General features: G+C 38.8%; 1 protein-coding gene across 3 annotated transcripts in view; it reads left to right on the top strand.

Annotated features, from left to right (window-relative positions):
- ARFGEF3 (ARFGEF family member 3) overlaps nt 1-27,288 on the top strand; it is a 93,903-nt gene that overhangs the window by 24,912 nt on the left and 41,703 nt on the right. For 2 of the 3 annotated variants that reach the window (XM_049801523.1, XM_049801524.1), the window contains exons 5-11: nt 11,804-11,872; nt 14,543-14,674; nt 16,942-17,064; nt 18,634-18,676; nt 19,689-19,767; nt 23,098-23,202; nt 25,929-26,253. In XM_049801523.1, the coding sequence (XP_049657480.1) occupies nt 11,804-11,872; nt 14,543-14,674; nt 16,942-17,064; nt 18,634-18,676; nt 19,689-19,767; nt 23,098-23,202; nt 25,929-26,253 (876 nt within the window). The remainder of the gene's footprint in view (nt 1-11,803; nt 11,873-14,542; nt 14,675-16,941; nt 17,065-18,633; nt 18,677-19,688; nt 19,768-23,097; nt 23,203-25,928; nt 26,254-27,288) is intronic. The other variant, XM_049801525.1, reaches the window with a different exon arrangement.

Below are 27,288 nucleotides of genomic sequence, written 5' to 3' on the forward strand. Positions count from 1 at the left end.
CAAGGCCACTTTAGCATTCACCTTTGCTGTTGCCATGATACTTTGCTATCACACTGAAAAGCCTTCTAATACATATATTATCACTTTGTGGTTTTCCTATGCTTAGTTGGCTGTATCAAGGAAATGGAAAATCACACAATCATATAGTGCCTTGATTGTCAATCTTGTAATACATCAATAGCTTAATTGCCATTTCAAATGAAATAATCTAAATATTTTTACTTGTATATTTTCTTTACAATGTTCATGTGAGTTGGGAAGGAAGAGATATATTGATCACTATTCAAATACAGTGCTTTATCAGTGAGGCACCAAAGTGACTCAATGCTCTATTTATACAGTTGCAGATGCATAGAAAAAATAGGGGGGCAGTAATTCAACACTTACCTTAGATGAACACAGTCATGCAATATGGCTTGCCCAGAAGTGGGAAGAATTTTGCTGTGTGACATGGGGCCATGTTATAACTGAATGAAATGCAAGGGTGTATCTCATGTTGAGTAGGGACATTTTGTTGACGTTAAGCACTAGACTAACAAGCAAATAGATAGTCTGCAGCAGAAAGGGGACATGTTCTGGATTGAAGATGAGTATCAGGGGTTTGGGTTTGGTTGTGGAGTAGGGGGATCCTGATTTTTCTTTTTTCTTTTTTCTTGGTTTGATGCTTTTAAATTCTGGCTTCAGATGTTTTTAAAATGGCTGAAATACTTCTGCGTCATGCAATTAGACCTTTGCTTGCAGGAACACATATAGTATTAATAAAAGCACTATCAGATATGGTCATATCAGCAGTGGAAAAGGAAGCTAATCTGTAGCTGAGCCTCTGGATTGAGGTCCCTTCCAGCCTCAATGATTTTTTTTCCTTTTTTTTTTTCTTTCTGTCTTTGATTTTTTGCTAATTTTTCATCTGTAACCTTGACCCTAAAATCCAGTTCCTCCAGGAAAGGCTCCTGGAAGAACTGGAATTCAGCTTTGAACATAACTGTGGTGTCAAAGCAGGTGAAACCAAATACAAAGGAAGTGGGTAGGGTGGAAAGAATCCAAAACAGCAAGATTATTTTGTTTTGGTTTTGTTCTGTTTTGGTTTGGTTTTTTCCTTTCTTCTCACTAATGTTATGGTGACTTCCATTTATAAGTTGACAACCTTCTTAATAATACAGTACCTCTCTATCTAACTGTGATAACGTTATTCTCAAATTAAAAAAAAAGGGGGGGTGTTAATGAATAATTGCAAATTACTAGATGAGTCCTCACTCAGAAGTAAGCTCTCCAGATAAATCGGATACACTGTAGTGTAATGGGTACTGACAGTAAACAAGTTGTTTTTAAAAGGCGTGATTCATCATTTAAAATTTCCCTTTTTACTGCCTCCTTTTGTTTTCTTCAGTCACAGATAAAGCAGTCATGTAATCCATTGCATGTCAGTTCAGTCTGTGCCCAGATTTCCCAAGAAATTTACAGCTAGCAAAACATAAATTTTCAAGCAAGAATGAGAATAATTACCTTTTATGAAGGAAACTCAGTTTTCTGATTTGATATCTTTTTAAATATTTGGTCTTTATTTCACTATTCTAATTAATGGTGCTATGATATGCTGGACATGTTACGAATATATATTTTGTTTCTGTCAGTTGAGCTTCCAAGCTTTGTTTCTTATTACCTCTGAGAAGACTTCACACAGTATTTATGGCTACTCTACTTGTGTTTTTTGAAATAGACTTGAGCAGTTTCTGGAACCAAAAAATAGTCTTCCAAAGTGGCTTGAGAGAGAGAAGACTTTTAATTCCTATTGTTTACCTATTGTCCATGGTGAACAGCTATTTCATTTAGGAAAGATTAGTTTATTCCCAGTGACTCTAATTTGCATTTGTTAGTGGATTAGGTGTACTGCTTGCTGATGGGTAAAATTTGTATCGTTTTCTTCTGTAGGCTTTCAGTGAGGAGTCAGCCAGATTTCTTTTTAATATGTGAATGAGGTTTAATGAACCCTTGCGAAATCTGCTGTGTGAAGGCAATCTTTTCTCTTTGTCTCTTCGTCTCTTCACTGATCCATTAATACAGCATTTGGGAACTCTCCAGTAATAATACTAGCCAGCTCTTTTTGTGATTTTTGGTTCTCATTTTGGGTATATTCAGAACTGAACTCTGAATTAGATTTTTGTGGTAAAACTTAGCTTGTGTAAGGACAGGCAGAATGGAACAAATAGCTCTGCCTCTGAAATGCTGTCTTTAGGTTGGGTATTTGTAAATGTTCTTTTCAAGATTGCTACCATAATGGTTTAAAGATGCAAAGTGATTCTTCAAGTACTAAGAGCCATCTCCTAGTCTTTATTAATTTTTTTCTGTAATAACTGATTTAATTGATAGGCCCCCAGTTACAGTGTCATATTAGTCAAATTGAGAAGGTCAATATTGAAGACCTACAAAGAGTAGTAGAAAGTCTGGGGACAAATTTTTCTTTGTTCTTAGTTTTTTAACAATCATAGTTCATCTGTTTTAGGTTCTACATAATCATGTTGTTATAGGTTCAGGGAGATAGTCCTGATCTAATGCACATACTGGATTAAGCTGGATTGTGCTTGAGCAACCGAACAAAACTTATTGCTAACTTTTCCAAAAAACTTGGCAGGAACTTTGTTGCCATTGAACAGGAAGCCTAACTTTTTTCTGAGACGTGGAGGGTTTGATGGGGAGCTAATTTTTTTCTTTTCTTTGGCCCTCCATGACAGAGGACAAATTATATTACATATTTGAAAAGTAGTTCTAAACTGTTTGATCCAAAATGTTGGCAGAACACAACTGTAAAATCCTAGCCGCCATGGATGATTATATTCTGCACCTTCTTCATGAATACCAGTAAATGAGCTGATCACTGCAATATATACTCACAAATATATGTATATCTTCTCATTGTTTCAAGATTAATGTTTATGAAATGCATCTTTCCATATACAACTTTGTTATGTTTAATAGAATATAATTTGCAACTGTTCCGCTTTGTCTCGAACTGTAAAGTTAAATGGCGGTGGAAGCTGGACTAAAACAACTTGGATTTAAAGGTATATGTAAACTATGTTATTCCCTGTGCTGCCTCTTTGAGGCAAGGCATGTGTAATAGTTTTATATAAGAGTAAAAAAAGTGATTTCACTGCCTATTAAAAATAAGAATTCATTGGTGCAACAGTAAAATTGTAACTGGTAAATGGAGATGGACAAGAGAGACTGCCATTATCAGGGTGAGAATCAGCAACCCAATTGCTGATACTTGCTGTTAATCTACATATTTTAATTAATATATAATTTTGGAATAAGAGATTTTTTTCCCCCCCTCAATATATTTTATGCACTGCATTATTGCAAACATTTTTCAATATCACTTGCAATATAAATTGAAGTCCAGTCTCTTTCTGAAGGATTACGTTTCAATTAAAGTGAAAAATAAAACCATTATTCAACTTTATTTGCATGCTTTAATCCAGAACTGGTTTAAAATTTATATTAATAAGAAAAAGTTAATGAAATGCTGAAAATTCGTGGAAGAAAGTTTCACCTGAATGTGTTCATTGAAGCTTGTAGCAGTGGTCCCTGATGTGAGCTGTCTTAAGCAATAACTGATTTTTATCCAGTCCATAATTCAGAGATGTGTTAGCAGTCTGCAGTGTTGAAGAGGGGAGTCTGTAAAGACTTGCACAATTTTATGCAAATAAGATTCTTTTCTAAGATCAGTCCTGCCCAGGAATGCTCTCTAGAGTTCTTAGCACTTCCTCTGCTTAGTCTTTTCATAAGTTACATTGTTGTAATGTAGGCCAACTAGAAATCCAGACTCTCTTGGGTTTACTTTTCTCTCTTTTTTTTTTTTTTTTTTTTTCCTTCTGGTTACTTTTTAAAGTAATTTTATTTGTGTGCTTACTTATAAGTAATCAGGTTAATTCCAGTGGATTGAGTGACCTACCTTGCATGTTTTAAGATAAACTCATTCTTTCCCAAGTTAATTAGAACTATGGTAAATGCCTAGCACTAATAATTAAGATTGTGATTAAAGAACTCCCCTGGTTCTTAGGTGCCTGGCCATTGTAGCAGAAATGTCAGTCTTGAATTAAATACCTGAGCTTTCTCCTTAATGGGTAAAAAAGAATGAGTATGGTAATGGCCTGAATATGGCCAAATGGATACTGGATGGGAGCTGCCTAAACCAGTCAGTAGTGAATGCAGTATCTCAAAATTGCAGCCTCTTTCCAGGGCCTGCAGCTCTTCCTCAGTACCTTTCTGTGCTTGAATTCATAGCCCTGAACCAACCTCTGTGGGTCTGGGCAGCTGTCTGGCTTTAAAAATCTAAGCAGAGGTTTGGTTCTGTCCCTTAAAAGGTTTGCAGGATAGAAAAGTAGGCTTAGTTTCTTGCCTGAAGAAATTCTACTGCAAAAATTTTAGCTTTGTCAGTGCTCCCTCAGCTCATCTCACCTCCCAAAGGTGTTTTTGGACAGAGAATGTTTTTTTTCTGTCATGTTGGAACTGCCCCACTTGCTGTGAGACAATCATGGGAAGGGTAAGGGGGCAGGATTCCTGTCTTCTGTCCTCAGTGGTCATTCCTGCTGCAATCATGGATGCATGGATGGATGACAGAAGGGTTCCTTATGCCAGGCTAACTCAGCAGTGGGTTTCTTCCCGGTTTTCCTGATGAATGACTGGTCTGTGAGGGGGAAAAAATAAAATAAAATTTACCTGTGATACCTTGTGATCATATGCTGTCTTACAGTATACATGCTCAGGAGTAGAGTTAATAGTGCACATATTTTGCTGTTTATTTGGGCGTTTTTGTTAATTTGGAATGCTTGTGACTGGCATTCTTTCTTGCAACAGTCAGATTTTGCAGAAATGAAGAAATGTAAGCAGTGTTGGAGTTTTATCACTGAGCTGTTCTGTGCTGTGCAGCATATGGAAGCAGTGAGTCATTGGGTCATACTTGTAGGTTTTCCAGTGCCAGTGTGGAAAGAAGAAAGTCCCTATCTCTGGAAAGTGTATTTTAACACCTGTCTAGTGTGGAAGTACAAGTTCTTACAGACTTTCTTTAGTCTTAGACACATACCAAGAACCTGAAGATTGCTTAACCATGAAGAAAGTAAATTGTAAAGACATTGTATGATCACAAAATCAAATATAGAAACCCTCTAACTTTCATATATTGCCATTTAATCTTTTCCCTGCTGCCAGACATTATTGCTTACTGGAGGTGACAGTGCCAAGTTCTGCCAGCCAACTTGGCCACGTAACAGTGGCATGGAAGGGTCACTTGCCATAGCTTTTACACACAATTATACACATACTCCAGATGTGCCACAGATGATACGCACCCAGCTTAGACCTTCTCTGCTTATGAGCTTCCCATGATGATGGCTGCTGCCATCATAGCTGTTAATACTGTTTGGTCCTGGGGACAGCTGAGGAGAGAACTTGTTTCCCAATAAGCTGTTCTGACATTGCCAGCCAGCTCCTGGGGGTCCTCTTCCCTAGAGCTCCTCATGTGTATCTCTTGTGAGGGAGGAGAAAGATATGGAAGCTTCATGTGGTGTAGTGGTAGATGTTGCAACCACAAAACCAGCTTATCTGGTTTGTTAGTATCTCTTTCCTGGATGCAGGTCAGGACATGGTCTGGGATAGGGTGAAATCCTCTGGCAGGCCGGACAGCCTGTGGGACGCTGTTTCTTAGGTTGTCTCCAGGCTATCGTCTTGCCAATTAATCTAGTGACTTGAAACAGTAATTTTAAGTTAGCTGTGGTAAAGTACGTTGCTACACAGAAAGTTCCCTTGATGTAGTTTTGGTGGAACTTTGCATGCATCTGAGGGTAAGGGAGTTGTCTTCCCTCTCCCCTGTCCAAAAAAATTCCCTCGTTGTCAAGAATAAGTGTAAGAATTTTCCATCCAGGGGATATACTGGTTCTTTTTTCCTTGACAGCTCTTGAGTTTACTTACACCCATGTGTTGACATCCTTTCTGAGCATTGTGGTAGTGGGTGCGTGTAACTTCATTTTTATTTGAGAACTCTTTAAACTTTTTGTTGGTATTTTTCAGTTTTGGTATTTGTCCTTTTTCAGTTTCATTTTACTCAGACATACATCTTCTAATTCATAAAGTAATGCAGTGTACCTAAATAGGCTGTAACCTGTGAAGGGGAAAATGCCATCTTAGCAGTGCTAGTCAGCCTTTTTTTTAATCTCCCTTGCCTTTAAGTGTTATAATTCTAAAGATAAAAACCCCTGTCAGAGCCATTAAGAAAACCTGTTAAATATCTATTAAGCAATTTCTTTAAATAGTTTCCCTTCTACAACTGTACTACATAAGCAGAAGTGGTACTTCTGTTTTAATCTAGTGAACTAATGGTCATTGTATTCTGGGAGCATTCAGCACGTCACACTCATAATGTGTGAGGTTCTTCTATATCAGATACAGTCCTTTAGTTTGAAGCCCTGGTGCATTCATAATGCTGAGCACCAGTTGCTGCTGTGGTAGCAAGGCGTTTTGTGGGTTTACTGATTGACGGGAGACACTGTCCCCTTTCCTTCCATAATTAAAATGTGCTGTTTTGTACAGTGATACATGGTGATACAATGTACATAAGTTTATTAATGCACTTTTTCTCTTGCCTTTGTTTTTCTTCAAGGCCAAAGAGTGTGACATGAGCAGGTTACTAGTTATTCTGCCAAATAGGAGGACACCTCTTGTCCAAACTGTTTTGTAGAAATGCTCGATGACTGCCTTCAATGTCAGATTACTGAATGAGATAAATGGTGTTCTGCCTTGCCTTCTGCCTGGGTTTTTCCTCCTGGGGGGAGAATTTAAGAATCATTCAAGCATACATTGCATCCAAATTTACAAACCTGCAAGTAAAGTAAGTCAGGAAAGGTTTCCTTTACGAATCACACAAAGGGATTAGAGGTGGCTGCGAAATTCAGTGCTCTAAGGACTGAAGTGTCTACGTGCATCCCAACTAGGAGAAACACGAATGTTCAGAGGATTTTGCCAATGGGACTTTGAGTGCTGGAATAGAAAAAGGATAGCAGTAGTGTATGGATGTTGGTGGACTTGGCACTTAAATGCAGTGAAGTGCTGAAGCATCCTCAGGTGATGACAAATTACAGTTGCTTTAAAGTTTTGTACCTTTTCCCTCTTTCTCCATCTTGGGGATACTACTTGCTTTCTTACACAGCTCCTTTATTTGATGTGACTCCACCATAAGGTCTTCAATGTGAGAATTACCTTTTACTACAAATATGTGCTAAGCACTTGGGGAACTTGGCTAGCCACACTTAGCAGTCTTGCAATCTAAAAATGTTCCCTCTTTTTGCCCTCTTCAAGACACCTCTCTTAAAATATGGGATGACATTGTAATGTCAGTTTAATTACATTGCCGTTCAAATCCTGTACATTTTGTGTCAGTTGACCTTCATTATATCATCAGAACCACCTTTTTTTTTTTTGTTTCTACTTATTGTGAAAACCTTCTGTGCATGCGCTCTTATACTACAGTGGTACCCTGGGAATCCAGGGAGTAGGAATTGTATTTCTTGTTCCATGACAGAGCTTCAACAGTAATTAAAATGAATACTTTCATTATGGATAAGCCATTTATGGAAATGTGATCTTATCCAGGTGTTTGCAAGATAATACAAGCCAATTAAAACACCCTGGAGGTTGTGTGACTTTGCAACTATCTCTACAGTCATGTAAATTCCTTCTTTAAACAAAAAAAAAAAAAGGGGAAAAAAAAGAAAAAAGTGTGTTTTAGAGTCCATACTAATCAAGATCTCATCACAGTAGCACACAGTAAAAGCTGATTTTCAATTTTGTTTTGTACTGAAGATGTTACTAGGAGTTGCTCTGCAGTTTTGTTTCTGCTTCCACTACCAGTGGTTGCAAAACCAAAATGTCATTGCCCAAGAAAACATATCTTTCTTTTCTTTAATTTTTTAAAATACAGACTGCTTGAGTTAGCGTCATGAGTAGTTAAGCAGCCTATGGGATATACTGTCTTGGAAACTCAGTGTTTTTAGTGGATCTGAATGACTAGGTTTGTTTTTGTTTGGTTGGTTTTAATCCCATTTTTCATCCAGTAATCTAAGAGAGAAGCCTGCTGTCTTCCTTTTTGTTCCACGTAAATGGGAAGACACGCAAGTTGAGTGTCTGGAGCATCGCCAAGACTGTAAATGAGCCCTGCAGCAGTGCTGATGGAAATCATAGCTGAGAGCAGTCTTGTGTATTGATCAGAGACCATCTTTCAGATCTCACAAATGATTTGTGAAGGAAGATGGTAGCAAGTGGAGTAAGCCAAGAATATACTGGCTGATAACTTGTAATGCTTCTGTCATTTGATCACATCAGATCATATGCCCTTTCTCTAGCTAGGAGGTTCCCAGATCTCATTTTATATGAAGAGTAGCAGTCAAAACTTAGCAGTCTTTTTGCTGAAATTCCCTGTTGCTTCATAGGAAGGTTTTCATCATCACTTCCTTACTGCACTTGATATCTGACTTTCTGTCATTCACCTGTTACAAGCAGAAAGGGTTAGGCATGTAACTTTTGTGCTAACTTTTCACAGTTCAGCTCTATAAAGGTAGGAAAAAAAAGGAGGGAGAGGCAGAAGAGATTTTGAAGAGCAAGGTCCTATAAGAATGCCAAAACTGGCGTGTACTTCCATGTATTGTAGTATATGGCTTCCAGGTTTTGATCTGTGGAAAGCGTTAGGTATTTACAAACTGTACCAAGCCAAGATGATACAAGAGAGCAAACAATTATATGAAGGAAACAAGGTTTTACAAGTAGGGAAAATCAGGACATGCAAACTGCTGAAGAAGATTAGTCATGGGCCTAGCTGTCCCTCTTGGCTCTTAGCATAATAAGAAGAGATTTGTCAGTGGGAGGTGACAGTTGTCTGTCTCTGGGTTTATGAACTGTGCGCTATATTTGTATTTTACACAGCAGTGTCTGGAGAGTACAAATCACAGTTTTTCCTTAAATACTGAATATATTTTTTAGCCAGCTGCTGAGCTCTCACAACTATTAGAAATGTCAATAAAATTCCAGAGTAGTTAACATCTGAGAAAGTGAGGCGCAACAGCTGACTGCAAGGCTGGCCAATAGTTTAGAATTCACTTAGTGCCAAACAAAATTGTTCAGTTTTGAAGTTTTAAATTTTGGAGGTATGGACTGAGCAGCAGATGGAAATAACAGCCCTTATAACTTACATACTTATTAACCAAATGAGATTATTGAGGGGTTTTGTAATTGATCATTTGCTTTTCAGCTATTCTGTAGGATTTGCTCTGTGGACAGGAAAAAAGGTATCACTGGTACTTGTCCATGTGCCAGCAAATGCAATGGATTGCAGAGAAATTTGCAGAGCTCATATCAAGAAATACAAAGTACAGCATTCTTAATCATTTGTAATTAGAATTAGATTTCCCTCTCTGGCAGGTTCAGGTGCTCTATAGCTTGTATCTCTCCTCGTAATACTAAGGTAGGCTGTGTAACAAGTAAGATGAGAACATCCACTTTGCCCATTTCACGGAAAAGGGAAACTAAGAAGAAGAAACTTGGCTCAGAAACTTTGCTTTGCTTTGAAGGTAAATGCTAAATATCTGAAAAAGAGATTATGGTCCAGGACTATTGTACTTCAGAAGAGTAGCATGTCCTTTTCTGTTCTTACTACCTCTAGTGTTTATCCACATTACTCAGCTTCTGTATGAAGGACTGAGTGAGAGTCAAGGCAAAATAACATATATAGGCAAATCTAAAATTGCCATTACATAATGGTTTTCTTGGAGCGCTTTTAATAGTAAAACCATCTCCTGTAAGAATAGGATTGAGCTCCTGACTGGTATTTTATTTAAAAAACAAAGAAGCAAACAACAAAAGGCCCCCCAACTTTGGACTAAGGTGTGACATCCTGTAGTGAAATACAGTTTTTCTGCTGTGAAAAAAAATTGTAAAGGTGCAGTGCATTTCAGTGCATAGAAACTTTTCAGTCTGACTCTCAAAATGGAAAGAAGGTTATTTATGTCCTTCTCCAGGAAAATGGGACACTCATCCATGGACAGGCTCTTCTGTCTGTACCTGTAAGAGCAAGTAGCTAATGCTCCAAGCTGCTCTTGTACAGAGAATTCAAATTCTCATACAGTTATTAAATGCCTGCTATCTAGCCATGGATTTTTTTCCCCCACCCTGGTGCAACATAACTGCAGAGAGGAGTATTCTCCCAAGCAGAGATTCAGCAGTAATTATGGGTGTTCAGTGGCTCCAGCATGCTAAACGATGCTATGTTAGAGTCGCCTGCCTCTCTTAACTGGCAGATCAGCATTTTTTTTGTTCTTTTAAGAAGGCTCTGAGATGCTTCTAGAGATCATCGCTACCTAGAGAGAAGATACAGCTTGCACCTGAGAGGCGATCTAGTTTCCTGCTTCAAGTTGTTACATTATAAATTTTTGCTGTTCCACCATAAGGTGGAAACTGTACAACACAAGAAAAGGTCAGAAAAAGATGCTTTACAGGAACCAGAGAGCAATAATTTTTCCAAACATGCATCCCTTTGCCTCCTTTTTGTGTTTAACTTGCAATCTCTGATCAGACGCACTGTGACAAAGTTGTTTGTTTTGCATCCTAGGCTAAGAAGATTACCCCAGGGTGTTGTAAATTAGTAGCTGTCACAGAACCTACTCATAATATAAAAACGTAGTACCACTGAAAAGCATGTAATAAATAAAAGAAGTGGTTAACAGCCAGTAATGCTAACTTATCTGATGCCCTGAATTTCCTTGTGAAGCAGAGAACAGTAGTTCTTAGGGGCTGAGAAGTTGTAGGGACCAATATGTCAGTGTTAATGTGATTGATATTTGCTGGTACACTTATCCCAAGAAACTTATACTATTTCAGATCAAGCCAAACATAAATTCTGGCACTGAGTGAATTTTATGCTTTGAAGGAGAGAGGACAGTAGCTCAGACTATCTCAGTCTTCTGCAGGGCAGGATGGATTGGAAAGGAAGATGAGGAGTAAGGGATGACATCTCCAGACACTAAAGGCATCACACCACAACATCTCTCACCATGTTGCCCCACTCACCTGCCATACTATCCCTGGTAGATCACCTCACATCACATTCCCACTCCCCTTCTCTTCAAAGTAAGGTGTGGGTCAGGGCTTTTAGTTCTTATTCCTCCTGCTGAGTTCAAGACAGGACAAGCCTTCCCTCATGAATTGGGGCTTATGAATTGTTTTTAGCTTCTCATTATCAAAGGGCTATAATATACTTACTGGAAATACCCTAGGCTGGGAAATCCTCGTGTCAAGCAGTAATTAACATCTTGTTTCACGTAATACATACGTATCTATGTCACCTAAGTAATAACTTGCATTGTATGCATTTTTTTCCTTCCTCTTTTGTTATGCTGATAGAAATGAATGGAAGGACTGATTATAAATCATGCAAACCTTGTGGTTAAAATACGCATGGATTCTGTATATCAAGTCTGAGGCCAGAGTTAATCACTGGGTTGTCCTTTCTTCCATGGTCAGATGTAGGAGACAGCGTTAAATAATCCATTGGGCTGTACCTCTGGGAGCAACAGTTGTAGCTTCTCAGGTGGAAGCAACTTGAGTGTGCCATCTCCTTTATCCCAGTAACACGTGGTGCTAAGAAGCTTCTGATGTCTGCTCTAAAAATGGAAGGAGCTGTGGCTAAAAGCACATGAGTGGGGAAGGGAGGCAGTAATGGATGCAACTGAATTTTTTTCCTTCCTTCCTCTTTTGATTCAAGGTCTTGCTCTGTATAACATATACCTCCACATTTGAGCTGAATGGGAGTTCAGTATTGAAGATTGCTGAGGTAAGTGCCTCTGTCGTACCATTGCTTGTGTCACTTAATGTTTCCCCACTACCTGGAGTGTGTCTGCCATACATACCCTGCCAAATCACAGTTACCATCTTAAGGACTGGTATTACCTTATGTCTAGCGTGAAGAAGTAGTTGCAAGTTGGGCAGGCTTGATGGGCTTGCATGGGAAGGCACTTTTGGAAACTGACAATTGTGTATTACAGTGTTGCACATTTATTACTTCTCTTATTTGCTTTACTTTGCCTTTTGCAATAGAAAAATGTCCTTGAGTTCTTTATAAAACAGCACTGTACTGGTTCCTTACCTGGTGCAAGAGTAAACTAATGAGAGTTTCCTCAAGAGAGGTGTGTAGGCCACAAAGTGCCATGTTAGCACAAGTGCCACAATGTGCTTTGTTAGCCTTGTGTGTATCTTTTTCCTAATACATTGAAGGAAAAGATTTATTACACCTCTAGATATATGATGTAGTTCTGGTGCTGTTAGTCACTGTTCTCTCTTTGTTCCATTAGATTTTAGTCTGAATTAAACTGTAAAGGAGCTTTGGCTGTAGAAGAACATACCTGCAGGTCTATTAAGTAAGCCTTTGTAGACGGGTGATATTTTTAGTACAGAGTGTAGCAAGACATGGGGTTGTTTGTTTAGGTTAGAGAGGATGCACGGGAACACTTAATCCTCCTGCACAGCACACACTGTTGTGTGCAGAACATATTATAAAATTATATTGTTAACATGGTATGGGGAGAGCTAATGTCCATGGAGCAATGTAAAGATTATATACATGTCCTACACTCCAAGTGTATGTAGACATTTAGAGAAGTGTTCCTGCTCAGGTTCTGGTATTTTGGTGGGCCGGGGGTGGTGGTGGTGGTGTAAAAAAGAAAAATGCCCTGTGAAAATAGTTCACTTTACCTGGAAGTTACAGTATTTTCTAAGTTTAGGAATAAAATTGACCTTGCATTGTCCTGTTGGAAGCTGAGAATGGGGTTGTAGGGATAACATGGAACCAAAGGAAAGAGCTGCCAGTTTGTAAAAAATGGGCTTTAAAGGCAGGGGTATAACATAAACAGTTTGTGTATATACCATATACAGGACCAAAAAAAAGTAGCAATCGTTCCAGATGTCCTGCACAGCTTAGACTTTGGTTTCTCTTGTGCTATGGGAGAACATAAGGTATGGCTATTTTTGGAGGTCTTTGTAAGCCCCACCTGTAGCAGCAGCAAGGATGAACTGAATTGGTATTTAGAGTAAACCACAACTTTTTAAGTTTTACTAAAACCTCTTTACGTTGGTGTCCCAAAATGAAGAAAATACAGACAGTTTCCCCTGCTGCAGTTTTTCTCAGCAGACTTTCTAACATGCAAGGCAAAAGCTGATGAATTCAGCTTATTACATCTCTTTGCTGTAGGTAAAGAGCTCTAGCTTGGACAAAATACTTGCTGGGAAAAGCATTTTATGGCTCTAATCCCTTCAGATTTCAATCTTTAAGAGCACTGCCTAAGACTGGGGGGAAATGGTCAATAATCATGCTCTGTGTGCTATAAGCTACATCAGAAATCATATTTTCTTTTCTCTGTAAATTTGGATTACAACAGGGCTGTTACTAATTTAAAACATTCTAGAAAATGGCAGCTTTCTTTCATAGGTTAAACTCTGCTGTTCTTGGTAGTTGCACTTTCAGTCCTAAAAGGCTAGCCTGGCTCTTAAAAACCTTTGCTAGTGTGGCGGTACAAATCAGCACAATGATAGTTTGTCCTTTTTCTGTTAAAATGAACAGGAGCTCTGATGCAGGCTGAGATGTGCCAGCAAAGCAAACAAAACTTTAATTTCATTCCGGGAATTGGAACAAGCTATAATACAGAGCATGCATGTTTGTGTTTGGAGGTGCAGCTATTTTCCCCACACTCCATGAGAAAATACTGCCTTAGTGAATGTCTAGGTCTTTCTAATTAGTAAGTCCCACCAGGCACATACATGCTTCCTCAGGTTCCTCCTGGCCAGGTTTTAGGTAAGGCAAAGACTTTAACAGCTGGAATCAGTATGCCTTTGTTTCTGAATTCTGCGTTTTGTAAGCAGTAGGACAGAAAATTATTTCTGGGTTCAGTAGTTTTGTAGCCTCAGCATTTATTGTTCTGACTTGCTCTAAGGGAAAAGTGACAGAGGAGCTTTTCTGTTCCACTGCCCCTGCTATTTGACATTTCTTTCCTAGTCAGTCCCTTAGTTTTCCTAGCCTGCCCTCTGTAGCTAAGTGGAGCCACTGCAGAATTGGAAAGGTGCTGCCTGCATTACTGATAAAACTCTCTGAGGACTCTCTCTGACAAACAAGGCTACAGTCTGGCCATTTTGCACTGTCTGATCATTCTCAATTCATGTGTACAAAATAATGGTACCCCAAATCTTTCTGAATATTACCAGCTTCAAATTAAGAAAGCATCCAACATGAAGAGTACTATATTTTGTGGCTAAAGGATTAATAGTATGGAAAACGGACTAAGTGTTGCTCTGTGCACCTTCCCATGCTTGCCTACACCTCTGCAAGAAAATTTAGTTCATGCTGTTGCTTGTTTTTATGTGTGCATTTGTTACTCCCATCTACCTTTTGGAGGTTTGTTTTGTTTTACTCTGTTATGTTTCATTGGCTAACCCTTCTGTGTTTTGCTCTTAGTTGTGTTTTGCATGCCATAGAGCTGGAAGTCCCCGAATGCATGAAATGATCAAAAAGTCCATTGCACACCTCCTTGGGTCCCTGAGCTCTCGCATTTTTACTGGTGCTTCTTCATCAATGGCTTTTCAAAAGGTACCTTGCCCAGCCATTTTAGAACACAGGCCTTCCATAACATCAGAGCTCAAGTGGACAGTAGTGTTGCTCATTAGCTGGCATGGGGAGGGGAGAGAAGAAGGAGATATCAACCATGCTCTTTCCAGAAAGTCAGCCTACCTCTAAGAATGGTATTTCATCAGTTAATTTCGAGTACTGTAGAAAAAGACTTACAGCTCAAGAGAATGATCTCAGCAGCACTGGAATGGTTTGGCCTCTGTGAAGGGCTGTACATGGTTAACAGGCTTTAGGGTTTTTCATTCACTGGAGTTCAGGTGATAGTTGAATGATGGGCAGAGTTGGTCCAGGCCTTCTTTTAATTTTCAAGGCCATCTTTGTCACTGACTGATTGATCTTAAGCTAAATAAAGTCCCTTATTTATTTGGGGGGATCTTGGAATATTGAAAAAAGGCAACAAGAATGAGGTATGCTGTCAATTCAGTTGCTTATATCCTGCAAATACGTACAACTGGAACCTGTTCTAGTATACTGCCAAAGGAGATAATCGGTCGCAGTTTGTCATTTGCATAGTGTTTCTAGCTTGAGACAACGAGTGATGTATGTACACTTGAAAAGCTCTGGAATGCTATCTCCCAGCATAGTTGGAAAATAAGGCAAAAGCCAAAATTAAGTACCTTTCATGTGTGATGTCTCAGATCACTCACTTAAGACATAGTTTGTATCCAGGAAACTCAGTCGTGTTTTCTTGTGCTTGTGGCTTTATTGAAACGCTGAGATGTGAGGTCACCCAAAGCGAGGAGGTCAGAAGAGTTTTGGGAACATACCTATATTGTTTTCCACTCTAAGAAATGCAGAATGTGCCAGCAACATGTTCACCTTAAATTTGAGCCCACAGCCTTTCTTTCTTAGTCAATGGAATAGCTTGGTTTCATTTCAGCAGGAGTTAGAAACAACCAAGAGTCTTGTCTGTGTGCCCGTGTCAATACTGATTAGGTTATATAATCAGATCTCTTTAGTTTTTCCCCTCTTGAAAACTCATCCTCGTTGGAGTACTATAAAAATGGCTATAAATCATGTAATATCCTTCTTATTCAAAAATATACATCAGATGCATTTATGTATACTCCTCATGCATATAATTTATCCTATATGTGTATGTATTTTAATTTTTTTTTCCATAGCTAGTTTAATCTATATTCATGGTTGTTCTCACTAGCTATATATCTGAACGATGGCAGAATAAAAGACTGAAAAGTATGTCAACAGTCTTTTTTTTTTTTTTATGGTTATTGTTAATGATAAAGCTCACTGTAGGCCAAAGGACCAAAACTGCTTCTTTGGATCACAGTCTGACAAGATTGTATTGTACAGTTCTGTTGCAAGCCCACTCGGCTCTATCAGGACTGTTATCCACTTAGTAGTTACTGTGCAGTAGTTACAGTGGTTACTACAGTTAAGGAAGCTCTTACAGAGACCAACGCCTCCCACAGAAAATCTGATCAAGGATAGAAACTGCATTTTGCAGTGTGCTGTCCCCAGGATCCTAGCTGCATTATGCTTTGGCAAATATTGGTCTAACATCATCTGGGGCAAAAGTCAAGCACAACTCTGGTCACAGCACAGTGTCAAAAAACTGCCAGCAGCTCGGCATGGAGCTGGGTACTGGATGATCCATCAGTGTTCTTCCATTGCTACCTTGGCTCCCATGGGATCTCTGAGCTGAGGAGCCCTTGGCTTGATTGCCAATTATCAAGAGGCAATCATTTGTGTTATTTATGGTAAAGTGCTGTTGTATTTTATGCATTAGGAAAGGCCTTCAAAGGCTTTCAGATGTGCTGCAGTATGTAATAATTAATTATAGAAAAAGTGGCAAATACCTATACAACAGAAGCAACAACCTTAAAGAATTGGAGGATATTTACATTGCAGATACAGACTTGCAGAGTGATAGTTACAAATAGGTACCTAGAAACGAACAATCGAAGCAGCATTTAGTGAATTATCTACAGAGCAAGGCAAGTGACAAAATCACTTGGATTTGACAGAAGGAGACTTTGCGAATTTTGCCCTACCATTCCTGCAGCTGTGAGACTGATGAATTGTATGCTGCTTGCTGCTTACTCAGTTTTCCATATTGCTGAAAACTGATAATGTGCTAATAAAGCAATATGAAATAGTAAGGAAGGCTGACTATCTGCATGCAAGAGACTTTGGTATCCTCCTAAAATGTGTTACTGGTAAGTCACAGTTCATATATGTGTACTGCTATCTTGTTTCCTCATCAGGTTTGCATTGAGACATATATATCTAGCTGTCACCAGCGGAGCATTAACACCGCTGTGCGGGCAACCCTCAGCCAAATGTTGAGTGACTTGACTTTACAGTTACGACAAAAGCAAGAAAACATGGTGAGCCTTCTGGCATCAACAAATGGTTCCATGTCCATGGCTGCGTACCTTTTTGTTTCTCTGAATGCAGTGTGTTGTACTGGCTTGTTGTGCCTTATGGCTTTTATTTGACACTTCCACGATTAACCCTGTTTAAAGGCTTTTTTTTTTGGCTCTGACTCTGTGCCTGCCTTAGAGCAGTCTATCAGAAATGCAGTTCTCACATTGTCAGCTCTACTTGGCTGATTTTTTTTTTTTCTCCTTCCATTAAACAAAAAAGGCTTTTTTCTGATGTCAGGCTGCCTTGGCCTTTTCCTTTTCCATTCTTTATTTTGTTTGCTTGTTTTCCTAAGGTTCATTGAAATCCTTTTGCCAAAAGCTTTTGCATGACAAATATTTACATAAATAAAACAAATTCTCAGCTAAGGAAAGTGTAATTGAGGTTTTTCTTCTACTTTTTTATAGACGATAATTCAAGCTCATTAAATTCTTTGCTTGGTTGTTAGCAAAAAAAGAAATTCTATTTATTGCATTATTAAAATCCATGAGAGCTGTTTGAATGAAATCCCAGCACATTGTCAGCAAAACTGTAAATATTCTGGGCACATATGAAATTACATTGGCTTCTTACATTCATTCATGCTCCTTTGTATTTTATATTATCAAAAAAGTACTATTTGTAAATGTCAGTTTCTATTTATTAGGAAATTTTAAGGACTGTAGTTATACAGATTTATTTTCCTTACATCTGTTTTGGGTTAAGATGATCACTTCTATTTTTGATTAGTAAACTAGATTACTTTTATCCTAATGAGCAACTGCAGAACAGAATTAATCCATTTACTTAAACGTATCTTCTGTCTGTGCTAAGTAGGTTCATTTTACTAACCAAAACGTTTACACAAAGACAAAACAACAACAAAAAAAACCCTAAATAAACTAACGAGCAAAAATCAGTAGTTTTGAAATTTCAGTTTGGGTCTGAAAGCTGAGTTTTGTAAGTTCTGTTCTTAGCTGAGGAGCAGGCAAAAGCATATGAGAGCTTCATTTAGTTCCTGTCAGTTTGTTGCTGATGCTTGAGAGAAGAATTTGGCTTGGCCCCTCCGTGCACCAATAGGAAGAATCCTATACTGCAGCTGAACCAAATGATGTAAGAGGTCATTTCCATTTCCTTACTGCCATTAATTGTGTTGGCACTGTAACATTAACGATGACAATGTGATAAACTCTCTAGTACTCAAAGTACTTTGTGAAATCTAGATTATGCTTTCCTCTCAGTAATTTTCAATGCAGCTTACATGCTTAGTTATTACTGAGTTGGTTTAGGTGTCGGAAATCCCTTAAGGATTTACAAATCCTAGTTCAGCTCAATGAGATGTGAGTTCCTTAAATCTAAATGACTTGTTAAAACAGATCTTAAGGAATTTTTGAAAACATTTTGTGAAAGCTTCACTTAAACATGACAAACAAAAACCTCAAAACAGATAGAGGACATGGATTTATTAAGAAAGCTCTACTGTTAAAGTATTGCTTTTACAGTGTTTTTCTGCCCCTTGCACCAATTACACCACCTTTGCCTTTCCTCTACAGACGATTGAAAATCATGACGCCTTGCAGAAATTCAAGAGTCAAGGTACTTATAACACTTTTTTAGTGACTCCTTCCAATCCAGCTTTTTTATTCTTCACTTTCCTTTCATCAGCACAGTACTGTTTGATATCACAGGAATTGCATCTTCAGGATTTCTTACCTTCTCCATTGCTTGATGCTCTCTGTGTTAGCTGTGGTAAGAACTGAGACAGCCCTGTTAGCTCCTGATATTTTCAGTTGTGTCTTCATTTGGACCATGGTAACAGCATTGCACTCAACATAGTAATAAATTATTATTTCAAGGTGCTAACTTCTGTAATTAGGGAGTTTCAGTGCTCTGGAGAAAGTTTTAGTAGGTGCCTTTTCTTCCTAAATTGAAACAGATTCATGGAGCAGGACGTGGAATCTAGAAATTATTGTGTTATTGAATTTCAGGCCAGAGATGTGGTTTATATAATGGCAGCTTTTGACAGCACATCACTAGCGAAGGTCTGTTCATGCTTGCCAAATAATTATTTTACAAGAGAATTTTTTTTACTCCCGTTCTGGCTTAACTTCCAACATCTTCCCTGATAGGTAAAAACAATCCCTGCTTTTGACCTTCTCACTGGATTTCTGCAGGAGAACTTGTGTGGATAGAGGCTAAAATCTTTGAAGTGCACAAGCATGCTCTTTTAAGATCAGACAACAGAAGCTGTGTAGCAAAGAAACTGCGGGGAGAGATACAGAAATTTTAGCTGCCATGTACAAGTACTGGAGCCAGTCCTTTTTTATTATTTATTTGCATACTTATTTTATTATCTGAATTGGATTTCAGCTAAGCTGTAAATACATGTAAGCAATCAATGCTCTCTCCAGATTTAATACTACTGCTTTTTCATTGTGTGGAGATCACTTTCCAATCTAGGACTTTTCCTACTACATCTTCTCTATGAATTTTGGCAGCCCTGCTCACTGTTTAGAAGCTCTGACCAGCTCTGAAAGTCCATGCAGTGAATCAAGGTTGTAATCCAGCTGTACATATGTAATGCCTCTGATCTTTGTCCTTTTTGGAGGTACTTCAACTGAATCTCTTTGTGATGATGTTGTATCTGTCCTCACTGTGCTCTGTGAGAAGCTCCAGGCTGTCATAAAGTGAGTTATTTCAGTTTATAATTTGAATTTATTACCTGGAGATTGAGAGTTTCACTGATACATGTGATTGTATTGTTGTAGTTCTGGAATTGTGAAGCAAAACTGTGCTTAAATGAAGTGTTTATTAGAGGAAGTATTGTTCATGATGCATTAATTTAATCCTCACTTGAGATGAGAAACTAATTTGCCTTCTTTGTGCACTGTTAAGCTTTAAAGAGCTTCCAGTAAATCTAATCTATAAGTAACTTCCACACAGCAGCAAAATACTTGTCAAAGGAGAAGTTTTCTTTTCTGTCCTGAAAGTAACCATTGTAGAGAGAACGACAATTACAAGAGACATGGAAAAACCTAACAGAAACAATATATGGAATGAATTAACACATATTTCTTAGAAAGGCGGCATTTATCCAGTTGAAATTATTTGCATTACCAAAGCATTCCTTAAATTTAGGAATACCATCGACTCTACCTACTTGGAAATGCATAAGCCGAACTTTTAAAATGCAGTTGTTATGGGCGGTAATAGGGTATTACACTGCATTAAAATACTAGAGTCTCTTGTTGGCCAGTACTGTAAAAGTAGATACTTACTGACGAGTTAAAAATTACTTGTGGCATTCTAGCACAGCTCAAATAATGGTCTATAAAGAAATGAGCCAAAAAAAGCCTTAAGTGTTAAAGAGTGTTAAAAGCAATGCAAACATTATACAGCAGTTATTTAAAAATAGAAATATAGCAACCTAGAAATTATTTGGAAGTTTTAAGGAAAAACAAATTCTCACTTGACAACATTGTTTCTGTATCAGTAAAATAAGATTTAACCTGTTACTACTGCCAGTTGCAAATCACCTGAGTGGTAGTGAAAAAAAGCCACTCTGAAACTATTTTGAATGTAGCATAGTGTTGTCTCTTTGGTTCACCTATATGTCTCTGAAAGTAGCCTGTGGTGAGCTTGGGCAAATGGGAGATACACAAAACAAGTACTTCCAAGTTGGTACTTCCTTTTATATGCTTTACCATTTTCAGGAAACCTATGGCTTAGGAACTTCCCAGAGCTGAAGACAGCTCAGACATCTTTGTGTGCAGTTCTTCTATAGACTTTCCTCCCATGAGTTTCTCCAATTACACCAAGATTTGCAAGGGAAGAGTGCCTTACTTAGCATTATTTAATCAGTGTCAGCATTTGGGAAAACAGAAGCATGTCTCTGAATCATCTAAAGCAACATTGTTTGGGGTTTTTTTTTAGTTTTATGCATAGTTACAGGACAAAAGAAGACATCTTCAAAAGTGTGTATCTAACAATAGCAAGTGGCAAAACCAGCTGAAAGATATGTATCTTTGTATCAAATTTTGCCCACATGTGAAGCTATAAACAACTTTCATCTGATAAGTATTATCCACCATATGATAATCACTTTGAATTACTGGTTATGAAATATCAAAACTAAACTACCTGACAGGATCTCTCAGTCACTGGAAGTCTTTAAAAAAATTATCTGCAATCCCAGCTCCCTATAATAAAACTGTACTGAATTATAACAGATTGAGGCATGCTGTAGACAAAGTACAATAAGAAATTCAGAGGACTTAAAAATGCTGAGCCATGATTTACTTCATGCTTGTAACTATGTACCTAGACTGTTAGGATCTCTAATTATGAGCAAAGCATAGTAGAGGATTCTGATTGAATGTGAGGAAAAGAAATTCAGTTAGGATGGCTTGTAAAAGAGCTAACTCCATACATGAAAAGCCTCTATTTCTTTCAAGGCCAATTTTGGTATCTCCTTCAAAACACTTTGTTGGCAGCAGCTTAACTTTATAACCTCCAGGTCAGTGCAGTGAGGTTTTAGTATGCTATACTGCCTATTCTAATTTCTCAGTCTGAAGATTACTTTAATTCCTCTTTCTAAGTTTCAAGCTTATTAGAATTTGGTTTTGAGGGAGGCACAGTTATGAGTGATGAGGAAGGGTTCAGGGAGGTGAAACTTTTTCTCAGGACCACTGGTGACTTTGGTGACTCCGGAATTTGTGGCAGCAGTGATATGCTGAACACAGCAGCTATGCTGAGGTGTGCAGGAGTGCGATATTCGTTTCTTACCTGCAGTAAAACAATTTGGTGGTAAGAGGCATCAGAGAAATCAAGGTGGTAGGGATGATGCCCTGTGTGTGCCCATGCAAGTGTCAACTGCAAGATGTTGATGATCTGCATTAAGACACATTGTAAGAAAAGCTGTTGGGAAGGAAGGCAACTATACCTGGAATGTGTGCATCTTTCCAAATAGGTGTGGACTGTTGTGAGGAAAAGGCTATCACCTCTAAAATATATAGCCAGCTGGCAGTTTTAAACTCTCCATAGCACAGAGTTAAAAGTCTAGCTTCGAGCCTTGGGATTCGCTGTTTTCTGAATGGCATGAGAAACAGGTACTGTTCTACTTGGATGAAAATTCATCTGTGTGAACAAAAGGAATTGAGGCAGTGACAGAAGAGTAGACATTTCCCATTCCTTAATTTTAGTTAAGATAAATCTGTTCTTTACAGCTTCCTTTACTATCATCATACATCAGAAAATACATTCTTCCAGCTCTCATCTCAGACCAAAAAAGAATGACTAAATCCTAGTTGTTTTAGGAGTGAAAACCAGAGTGTGAGTGCAATTGGTATGGGCAGGTCCTTTCATAAGGCAGACCTCAGCCTTGCTTGTCTCTTGAATCCTGCAGCTAATTCTTAGAGTAGGTACAAGCTCATTGTACGTTACAAGTGTATCAGTTCCAGGTCTCCACAGGATCTTTCACATTCTTTCTCAGGAAGCTCACTTTGTGTTTATGGTTTTGACAAAGTAACTGGCAAGGCCCTGAAAGGTAGCCATGTCATCATGCGACTTTCTGCCTATAGACATTGACTTTTGACCATTGTGGCTGTCACCAGGAAAAGAGGGGGAAAAAAATAACCAGAAGAGAGCAGCCTAAATCCCCTTCAGATTGCCTGAAGAAACTATGCAGGAGTCCAAAATCTTCTGGTTGTTTCCTTTCTCTGTTTAAGCATTCCTTACTCCTCAAGTTTTTAGATTGAATTTTAATAACTATTTCTGTTTTCTTCTTCATCTTTTTTCACATAGATCTTTTTCTGAAGTAGTAGATCACTGCATGTGATCAGTACAAAATAAATGGGATGATAAAGCTGATCACACCATTGTAAATCCATAGGATGAAGCAAAATAAATCACTGCTGTAAATTGTGGTATAATTTTCAAGTGAACTAACATAGTTATTTTAGAAAATTAAGTCATTTTTGTTTTAATGAGACATGAACGGCATCTTTTCTCCTTGCCAGTGACAATCGCCAACTGCAGCTTCTTTACTTGGAGTGCATCCTCTCCATGTTAAACAGCTCTTCTCCCACCATGCACCAGCACAAAGGATTCACTGATCTAATATGGTGAGTTACATCAGTTTGTAAATATAAAAGGTCCTTCTCCCCCCAGCCATGCAAACAAACCTGTAATAAATCTCCAGATGTGAGCAGAGCTTACTGTTAACCCACTATCAGGTCATTCTGTGCTTCATATAAGATTGGTTAGGACCTCATACTCAGCTAGTACATTAAATCCCTGTACTGACTTATCACTGTAATGAAGTCTAATGTATTTAGCCAGAACAGAAAATCTCTTATGCTTTCTGCAATAGTTTGGATTCATGTGTGGCATTAAACACACAAATATTTTGCTTCCTGTAGAAGGGTGCTGTAGAGATTCTTACTGGTCTGATGCAGTAGTACAGGAAGATAAGCAAAATTAACATCAGATGGCGTGCTGGTGACCAGAAATACTTATGACCTGCATTGTATAAGGGCTGAGGCTAAATGTTCTTCATGGTGCTTCCATTTTATCCAGCAATCCTCTTTTTAATACACTTCACCAGAAAGGCTTGACATCTTTAGTGTTCATATCTACATCTAAATTGTTTGATACCGTCACCTCGGAGCGCCTGAAATAATCTTTTTCCCTCTTTTTGTTTGCAGTAGTGCTTTTTTTTTGTAGCATATGGCCAATTGAGTCATAGTAATAAAGCAAGAATGTAACTAATATGCAGTTCCTTGCAGTCCATGCCCATCCTGTGAATGTGTTAAGAAAAGATATATGTGACTGTCAATGGAAAATGCATTTCTTGTGCTTTTACACTGTAATTTTTGAAATGGAAGTGTTTGACTTGGACCCAATTCTAAGGATGCAACATGTAGAGGCCCCCATCACTTCCCTTGCTGTCCCAAGAAAATCAGTGGCAGCTGGACTGGGAGGTCTTCAGGTTGATAACACTTGGCAGTGCTGCACAGGGACCCTGTGCTGAGGCCTCTGGGAGCTCTAATGTAAAAGCAGAATTCTCTCTTTCATGGCAAACCCATTTCAGAAGTTTCTGCCCTTAAATTTCACCCAGCCCTTTGTTTATGCTTATGTGACTGACTGCAGGGACATCCTGTAAGCAAGGTCACTGAAATTATTTCAGTTAAAAGAAAACACTTCCTGTTTTATTTTAAATTTACATCATTTTGATGATCCAGTTTGTGCTTCAAATCTACAGGTGTTTGTATTCATAACTATGTATCATGAGGGCAAGTCATCAGGGGCAGGACTTCCTAACCTGCATTGCTGCCAAGGAATATGCATCCTCCGGCTACATGCTTAAGATGAAGTTGGAGGAGGGGAAAACAACACTAGGAAGACATGAAACAGTTTAAACTGCAAACATAATTCTGAATATATAGCAGTATAAGTACACATTAATTCATTAGCTGTCTAGTGAACTTGTGAACCAAACTGATAGCTGTCTTTTGTTCTTTAAGGAGTGGTTGCCTACATGCACACAACTTTCTCTCTGGCTGGCACTTTGTAGTCAGTTGTCAACAGAAGATAAAGAAGGGAGCAGACAGCGAAGATTTAGATCTGTGTACTTCTGACGGTGTTCTCCATAGTTTGGTACAGAAGCACTTTGATGGGACTCAGATGTGTGGGGAATATGTTGCTGTTGCAACTTGTGATTATGCCTGCTTTGAGGCAGGCACATTTCTTAAGCAGTGAATTTATATGTTTTGAAGTGTACCTGACTGGAGAAAGAAATGGAATAAGCAGACTCAAAGGCATTACCTGATGTCTGACTAAAAGCTGTTTTTCTTTCTGTGACTTCAGAAAGCTGAGCTGTTTTAGCAACCACTTTAAGAGAAGCAATGAAAGTTCAGGACTGTGTAAGAATCTTGAGAAAATAAGATGTACTTACCTATGAGGGAGGATGTGTTACTTTTTGTGCTGAATCATTACTTGTCATTGGGTGCTTGCTCTAGGCGGTAGCTTGAACCTCTGAGGCATGTGGGTGAAAATGAGGTTTGGGACTGCATTCTCATGCAGCACATGGCTTTTTAAATTACTGTCTGGCAGACTGAAGTAAAATGTCAAGTGCATGAGTGCAAAGCTGAAATAACAGCTAATGGAGCAAAGTGCTGAGTTGGTTTTGGCTCTGGTTCCACAGAAGAGTGATCTGCTAGTGTGGAATCACTTAACTTGAGTGTTCATGCAGAAAGACAGTTGAAGGAAGGATGGTGTTTTTAGTGTGTAGTGGCATTTAAGAAGTTACAATGCACACTTTGAGTTACTGTAGAGGGCTTTAATTATGTTCTCAAAAGCCAGCAAAACAGAGGCTCACAGCTAAGGGTGCTTACTAAAATACATGCATGTGCAGTTCAGTGATGGAACATCAGGTCTTCTAGTTAACCTAGATTGGTTTTTAGTTTGGTTGGGTTTTTTTAAAGCTCCCAAGTCGGACTGAAGACGAAACACTTAACAGTATAAAACTAGAATTTCTGCCTTGCAATAGGTTGCAACCAATGAAGGAGGTAGGTGTGCTATCCTGTAAAGGACAGCACTGTGCAGCAACATGAACTTGCAAAATCAATACCATGTTTATAAAGCACCTCAAAGTATTTCCATACGTACTAGCATGCTGATGCTTGGGAGATGGAAAAAGCCTGGCATAATTTGTTATTCTATCTAACCACTGCTGTTGACTGATCATTAAAACAAGAGTGTGTGTATCATTTAACTATGGGCTATTTTCAATCTGTTCCTGTGAGATTATTTTTTTCCAGTTACCATCTGCTGCTTTTCTCTTTCTCAGGAAGCAACTGTGTCCAGCCCTAGTGGTAATCCTGGGAAATCCAATCCATGACAAAACTATCACCTCTGCCCACAGCAGCATTTGCCTTGAGGCTGATTCACCTTCCTCAGGGATCTCTGATCATGGCCGGGGTTCAGGTTGTTCCTCCACAGCACCTGCCCTTAGTGGGCCTGTTGCACGGACCATATATTATATTGCAGCAGAACTGGTTCGACTGGTGGGGTCAGTGGAATCCATGAAGCCTGTGCTGCAGTCTCTCTATCACCGGATATTGCTTTACCCACCACCTCAGCACCGAGTAGAAGCCATCAAAATTATGAAAGAGGTAAGATAATCACGTGCAAATCCAGGCACGTAAAGGAAAATGTTCATTTAACAGTAAATGTTGCCGATATGTGCCTACCAGTCCATTCCATACCTTAGCACTAGGGATGCTGAAATCACCCTTTCTGAGCACAGCTGTTACATCAAAGTGACTCTGACAAATATTTTTAGTTTTACAAAGTCGTAATAGCTATATTTGTCTCCATAACGCAAGCTGCTATGGCAACTCTGTCGGTGTTCATGCTGTGGTACTGCACAGAGCAGATCTTATCACTGAGTCATGACTGCTCTTTTGGGTGAGATACAGTATAGTGATCCAGTTCTCAACTTCTTTGGCATCTTTCCGCACTCTCTGCTCTTGCTAGAAGGAGACATTCATCCTCACAGTGTAGTATTACAGGCATTAAGGTGAATATATGCTTTGATTACATGCCAGGCTTTTGAAATACGGTTTCCTTGAGCTTTATTAGAATAGCCACAAGGAAGCTGCCAATGTCTTAAGTGGCCATGTCAAGCCCAGTCTGTTCTGGCCTCTTGCCCAGTGCCTCTGATAGCACTAGAACTGGAGCATTGTGAGACTTCTTTGAGCAGCAGCTGAAATCATGGGCTTTTCCATTTTACATGTGTGGCTTTCTTCTCCTGTTGTGGAACACAAGGCAACTTAGGTAATTTGTAGCAATGGTGGTCTCTCTTAGAGGATTTTTGTTCTAACTTGTGCATGCCTAGGCTGTTCTGTGTCTGAATATCTCTGCTAACATCACACAGCCACCCATTGGGTTGTTGTCTGAACTGGCAGTCACCCTGGCACTTGTCTTACTCTAGTTTTAAACTGTAGCAAGATGGCAACTGAAGTTTTAGGAAAAGTTCAGTCTAATGTTGTTTCCTGTAGGACATATCTGTAGCCTTTTTCTGCTTATTAATATGGTCTTGCTTGTAAAACCTTCTCCTTGTATTTCCTGGTGGGCATTAACAGGATGCCACCCACCAGGTTGAGTCAGAAGGAATCACTTTGCTTATCTTTGCATGACTGTCATTT

The sequence above is a fragment of the Accipiter gentilis genome, chromosome 5 (assembly GCF_929443795.1).
Source record: "Accipiter gentilis chromosome 5, bAccGen1.1, whole genome shotgun sequence".
Classification (NCBI taxonomy): Eukaryota; Metazoa; Chordata; class Aves; order Accipitriformes; family Accipitridae; genus Astur; species Astur gentilis.